The sequence below is a fragment of the Salmo trutta genome, chromosome 14 (assembly GCF_901001165.1).
Source record: "Salmo trutta chromosome 14, fSalTru1.1, whole genome shotgun sequence".
NCBI lineage: Eukaryota > Metazoa > Chordata > Actinopteri > Salmoniformes > Salmonidae > Salmo > Salmo trutta.
The window spans coordinates 79,391,034-79,397,972 of NC_042970.1; the positions used below are offsets into that span (position 1 = coordinate 79,391,034).

The window sequence follows — 6,939 nt, forward strand, 5'->3', positions numbered from 1 at the left end:
TGCTTCTACACCTGCATTGCTTGCTGTTTGGGGTTTCGGGCTGGGTTTCTGTACAGCACTTTGAGATATCAGCTGATGTAAGAAGGGCTATATAAATAAATTTGATTTGATAATTAGAGCAGGTCTTTTGCTGCATGGTGTATGCTTGTGTGTGTAACTCCATTCCCTGGACTCTAATTGATTGCCTTCATGGGGACTTGTTATATTCCTCCCTGGATGTGGAGGAGATGTTGTTTATTTTCCTGTGTGTGTGTGTGTGTGTGTGTGTGTGTGTGTGTGTGTGTGTGTGTGTGTGTGTGTGTGTGTGTGTGTGTGTGTGTGTGTGTGTGTGTGGAGAGGGAGAGAGAAAGAGATTGTGTGTATTTTAGTTTACTCTGAATGGGTGAGTTGCCAGCCTGACAGAGCAGAGTAGGAGCACTACCACAGATAGCTTCTATCATAGAATGGAAATAATATAGTATTGATTACAGTTTTTCTACAGCTTCAATATGATAGAGGTCATTTGGACTTACATACATACATTTGGGCTGGTGTTCAATCAAACCGGCACTTCAGAAACCCCAAACTGTGGTTTGTTTACGTCAGTATGTATGGCTGTCCTATGTCTTAGTTGTGGTAAACAGGTCTTGATCTGTGCCTTCCATTTTAGCCTCCGTATCTTAGGTTATTTCATCTGGTGTGGAACTGAACAGAAGGACATGCTCATGTTTGGCTGGACTTCTAATACATTTTTTGCACTATTGGTTAGAGCCTGTAAGTAAGCATTTCACTGTAAGGTCTACTACACCTGTTGTATTCGGCGCACGTGACAAATAAACTTTGATTTGATTCTCTCTAGGCCCTATGTGGCTCAGTTGGTAGGGCATGGTGCTTGCAACATTAGGGTTGTGGGTTTGCGTAAAATATTATTTGAAGTGTTGGTTTTGAGTTATCAAAGGAAGTGTTCTTTGTAATCAGGCATGAAGTTTACATGAGAGAGCAATATGACCCAGGTTACCACTCAACCAACTAGAGTGCATAGCAATGGTGTTGGATCTGTGACATCCAATAGCAATGGTGTTGGATCTGTGACATCCACTAGCAATGGTGTTGGTTCTGTGACATCCAATAGCAATGGTGTTGGATCTGTGACATACAATAGCAATGGTGTTGGATCTGTGACATCCAATAGCAATGGTGTTGGATCTGTGACATCCACTGGCAATGGTGTTGGATCTGTGACATCCAATAGCAATGGTGTTGGATCTGTGACATCCAATAGCAATGGTGTTGCATCTGTGACATCCACTACTCAAACAAACAGCAACACATTATTACACAGAGCCATGATCACACGGAACGTCCTTCTATCTCTAATTACTCAAACAAACAGCAACACATTATTACACAGAGCCATGATCACACGGAACGTCCTTCTATCTCTAATTACTCAAACAAACAGCAACACATTATTACACAGAGCCATGATCACACGGAACTCCCTTCTATCTCTAATTACTCAAACAAACAGCAACATGACCTGGACAAAAATATTCAACATTTCATGCAGTGGTGGGGACTGTGAGCACACACACACACACACAGACACACACACATTCTTTATATTAGTTGTGGTGTTTGTAATCTTATGATGACATTGTTTTAGTTGTGTTGTTTGTACTCTTATGATGACATTGTTTCAGTTGTGTTGTTTGTACTATTATTGATTACATTGTTTTAGTTGTGTTGTTTGTACTATTATTAATGACACTGTTTTAGTTGTGGTGTTTCTAGATGGTTGTATTTTCAATGTGTGTGGCTGTCCTTGTGTATCAGTGTTTTGTTACTTGTGTTGTTTGTGGACCCCAGGAAGAACAGCTGCTTCTTCTGCAGGAGCTAATAACCACTCCCCCCCCCCCCCCCCACCTTAAAAACCGTTGTCCAGATCTGGATGTATAACAGCCAGGGTTAAGCTTAACTTGTTCCCAAAAGCTAGTTTAATCTCCCTCTTAGCAGCAGCTCTACCTCTTAACCTGCATGGAGAGGAGAGGGGGAGAGAGAAAGAGAGCGAAGTAGAGAGAGTGAGAGCAAAGAGGAAAGAGAGAGGGAGAGCAAAGGCGAAAGAGAGGTAGGGAGACCGAGCTACTTTTATTTTAAGTGGTATTGATCTGCCTGCATTTCCTTTGGCATCACAGTAGGCTTGACTTGAAGGACAAAACCTCCCGTCGAGTTACCCCCGCTCTCCCTTCCTTCCTCTTCCCTCTTTCTCACTCCCTCGCAAACACCATGCCACCCCCACCTCTCTACTCCAACCCCCCTAAACCTCTTATACCCATCTGCACTCCAGCTTTTTCACCAAGCCGTTTCTTCTCCTCTTCTCCTCTCCTCCTCTTTCCTTTTAGAGAGAGTGTGGGGAGGAGAGGGGGGAGGGAGGAAGAGGTGGAGGAGAGGGAGGGGGAGGAGGGAAGAAAAGAAGGACGTGTGGGGCGGAGGAAACTGCAATATGTATTTGCGTTACTTCACAGGGTTGCCAAGCAACAGCTGAATCCAGTATTTACAGTTAATAAAAAGTGAGTGACATTAGCTAACAGTGTTATATTAGGTAAAGAAGGGATTTGCTTTTAAGAAAAGAAAATTAAAGCCAAGGTGTGTGTGTGTGTGTGTGTGGGGGGGGGTGGGGTCTGTCTGTAGAACTGTAAGTGGAAATGAGCCAGTGCACCTTGCTCCCCGTCTTCTACAAACCTGAATCCTGTATTTAGTTGTTCTCTCTGTCTTCCCTGCAGGGTTTGAAAGCATTTTGGAAGGGCTGTTCGGGCCGGGACTAGTCAAAGATATTACCCTTTTTCAAGGTAAGCATTCCCTCTCTGACTACTTCCATAACAGTGTCCCAAATGGCACCCTATTCTCCATCTAGTGCACTGCTTTTCACCCACAGGCCCAGGGCCCATAGAGATCAATAGTAATGGCATCTTTTTGTAGGCACTAACTCCGCCATGGCTCGTTGGACAAAGACTATGGGGAAATGATATATATATATTTTTTGTAGGGTTTATAGATAAATGCCAAAAATAAGGTCAGAGGTTAACACCGGCTTAGGAGATCGTCTACGTTTTGTTCTATGAGATAATCTTCATCAGCAAACGTCACTTTTTAGGGAATTTTGAAGCATTAATGTTTTCAAATAAGCAAATAAAGCACATAAAGGCTTCATACATCGTAAAGGTCATGTTAACTAACTGATATTATCTCATAGAACAAAACGTATAAGATCTCCTAAGCCGGTGTTAACCTCTGACCTTACAATATATTATTAATATATCAAACTCTTAATATATGTTATAATATATTATTAATATATCAAACTCTTAATATATGTTACAATATATTATTAATATATCAAACTCTTAATATATGTTACAATATATTATTAATATATCAAACTCTTAATATATGTTACAATATATTATTAATATATCAAACTCTTAATATATGTTATAATATATTATTAATATATCAAACTCTTAATATATGTTACAATATATTATTAATATATCAAACTCTTAATATATGTTACAATATATTATTAATACATCAAACTCTTGTGGCTCAGTTGGTAGAGCATGGTGTTTGCAACTCCAGCATGGTGTGTGCAACGCCAGGGTTGTGGGTTCGATTCCCACGGGGGGCCAGTACAAAAAAAATGCATGCATTCACTACTGTAAGTCGCTCTGGATAAGAGTGTCTGCTAAATGACTAAAATGTAAATATATGTTACAATATATTATTAATATATCAAACTCTTAATATATGTTACAATATATTATTAATATATCAAACTCAGGAGCTGAAAAGAGTTCTAAATGTTTAGTTTCCTGAATGGAATTACAACCCCTCAAATTACCCAAAGACGACGACGACAACAACACCTTGTGCATCATCGCAACAAGCATGCAGCTGGACTGCTTCAATACACATTACTTCTAACACAAAGAGAGTGTGTGGGTCAGGATAATCAAATGTCAAATTATGCAGCCCCTCAACCTAGCCAGCCAGAGCTCTCTATCCTCTCTCTCTCTCTCTCTCTCTCAATTCAATTTAAGGGGCTTTATTGGCATGGGAAACATATGTGAAGTAGATAATAAACAATAAAAAATGATCAGTAAACATTACACTTACAAAAGTTCAAAAAGAATAAAGACATTTTAAATGTCATTATGTGTATATATACAGTGTTGTAATGATGTGTAAATAGTTAGTACAAAAGGTAAAATAAATAAACATAAATATGGGTTGTATTTACAATGGTGTTTGTTCTTCACTGGTTGCCCTTTTCTTGTGGCAACAGGTCACAAATCTTGCTGCTGGGATGGCAAACTGACATTTCACCCAATAGATATGGGAGTTTATTAAAATTGTATTTGTTTTCAAATTCTTTGTGGGTCTTTAATCTGAGGGAAATATGTGTCTCTAATATGGTCATACATTGGGCAGGAGGTTAGGAAGTGCAGCTCAGTTTCTATCTCATTTTGTGGGCAGTGTGCACATAGCCTGTCTTCTCTTGAGAGCCAGGTCTGCCTATGGCGCCTTTCTCAATAGCAAGGCTATGCTCACTGAGTCTGTACATAGTCAAAGCTTTCCTTCATTTTGTGCCAGTCACAGTGGTCAGGTATTCTGCCACTGTGTACTCTCTGTTTAGGGCCAAATAGCATTCTAGTTTGCTCTGTTTAAAAAAAAAATCTTTCCAATGTGTCAAGTAGTAATCTTTTTGTTTTCTCATGATTTGGTTGGGTCTAATTGTGTTGCTGTCCTGGGACTCTGTGGGGTCTGTTACACAAACAGACCCCTTCTCTCTCTAAACCCTAGGAAACAAGGTCAATATGGCCACCTAACGTCATGTGACACATCCTCCACCATCATCAGACATTTTTCAAATTTTTCAGAAGAGTCTTCCTCTTCGCTCATTCAACCACACAGCAAACGCACACGCACCCTCTCTCTCTCTCTCCCAGTTGAGTGCAGCAGGGTGGGGGGGTCATGCTAGCTGTTGGACGGTAGCTAATTGGCTCTTTCCCAGGGCTATTGTAACTACTGGAACCACGGGGGCCCACTCACTCACCTTTGACCTTTTGACACACCATGGGTAAAAAGAGAAGTGAACTTAGCAACACGATATAATGTACAGAACTCACAGCATCAAGTGGAATTGTATCATTCCCATTGAATTCCTTCAAATTGAGTTGTGTCACTCCCTAGTGTAGGACTAGATTCAATTGAAGGGCTTTATTGGCATGGGAAACATGTGTTTATGTTGCCAAAGCAAGGGAAGTAGATAATCAACAATCAAAATTAACAGTGAATATTAAACTCACAGAAGTAAAAAAATATAGATATTTTTTTTTCAAATGTCATATTATGTAAATATACAGTGTTGTAATAATGTGCAAATGGTTAAAGTACAAAAGGTAAAATAAATAAACATAAAAATGGGTGTATTTACAATGGTGTTTGTTCTTCACTGGTTTGCCCTTTTCTTGTGGTGAAAGGTCACTATATTACTGCTGTGATGGAACTCTCTCTCTCTCTCAAATTCAAGCTGCTTTATTGGCATGAAAAACATTGCATCAATATTGCCAAAGCAGCAATGTATACAATATACATTGTAATAAAATAATGAAGAATAGTATAAAATGGTAGCAAATAATAAAAACAACAATAAAATGGCAACAGTCAATAGCAGAAATATAATAAATATAAAAGGTGAAACATATTTATATCTCTCATTTGTAAGGATTGGATTGTGTACTGTATTGTCTTGTACTGTGTAATGGTATTGTGTTGAGGTTCTGGTGGGGGGGGGGGGGTAAATGTGGTGGTTTTAGTATAATGAGGATGTCTCATTAATGTAAGACAAAAAAGTATCTCTCTCTCAGTAGCAGTGTGGGTTGAAGTGATGGTTAAAGGAAGCATAGCTCCATGGCAACGACCCAGACACAGAGTTCATACGGTCGTCGTCGCTATAAAGTGGCCACGTTGACGACGCCTCTCCCTCGCTCCGCCCCTTCCTCTCGCTCACGAGAGACGGAACGTCTCCAAGGCTGTTGTTTCTCTTCTTTCTTAGATTATTAATCCTCCCCCTCTCTCTCTCTCTCTCTCTCTCTATCTCTCATCCCCCTCTTTCTTCATTTATTTGTATATATATTGTTTTTTTATACACCTTTTTCTCCCCAATTTTGTGGTATCCAATTGGTAGTTACAGTCTTCTCTCATCGCGGCAACTTCTTGACACAATTCCCTCAACCCGGAAGCCAGCCGCACCACTGTGTTGGAGGAAACACCGTACACCTGGAGACCTGGTCAGCCTGCACTGCTCCCAGCCCGCCACAGGAGTCACTAGTGCGCTCTTTTATCTCTCTCCCTCTTTCTCTCTATCATCCCCCTCTCTCTCTCTTATCCCCCTCTCTCTCTCTTATCCCCCTCTCTCTCTCTTATCCCCCTCTCTCTCTCTCTTATCCCCCTCTCTCTCTCTCTTATCCCCCTCTCTCTCTCTCTTATCCCCCTCTCTCTCTCTCTTATCCCCCTCTCTCTCTCTCTTATCCCCCTCTCTCGCTCTCTTATCCCCCTCTCTCGCTCTCTTATCCCCCTCTCTCTCTCTCTTATCCCCCTCTCTCTCTCTCTTACCCCCTCTCTCTCTTATCCCCCTCTCTCGCTCTTATCCCCCTCTCTCGCTCTTATCCCCCTCTCTCGCTCTTATCCCCCTCTCTCTCTTATCCCCCTCTCTCTATCTATCTCTCTTATCCCCCTTTCTCAATCTCTTTTATCTCTCTCTCTCTCTCATCCCCTCCTCTTATCTCCCTCTCTCCCTCTCTCTCTTGTCTACCTCTCCCTCTCTCATCCCCCTCTCTCTCTCTCTCTCTTATCCTCTCTCTCTCTCATCCCCCTCTCTCTCTGTCTTATCACCCC

The 6,939-nt window shown here is 41.1% G+C and overlaps 1 protein-coding gene across 1 annotated transcript in view; it reads left to right on the forward strand.

Moving 5' to 3' along the window:
* LOC115147528 (ligand-dependent corepressor-like) overlaps window positions 1-6,939 on the forward strand; it is a 72,266-nt gene that overhangs the window by 31,769 nt on the left and 33,558 nt on the right. The window contains 1 exon segment of the mRNA XM_029689763.1: window positions 2,763-2,828. Within this exon segment, the coding sequence (XP_029545623.1) occupies window positions 2,763-2,828 (66 nt within the window).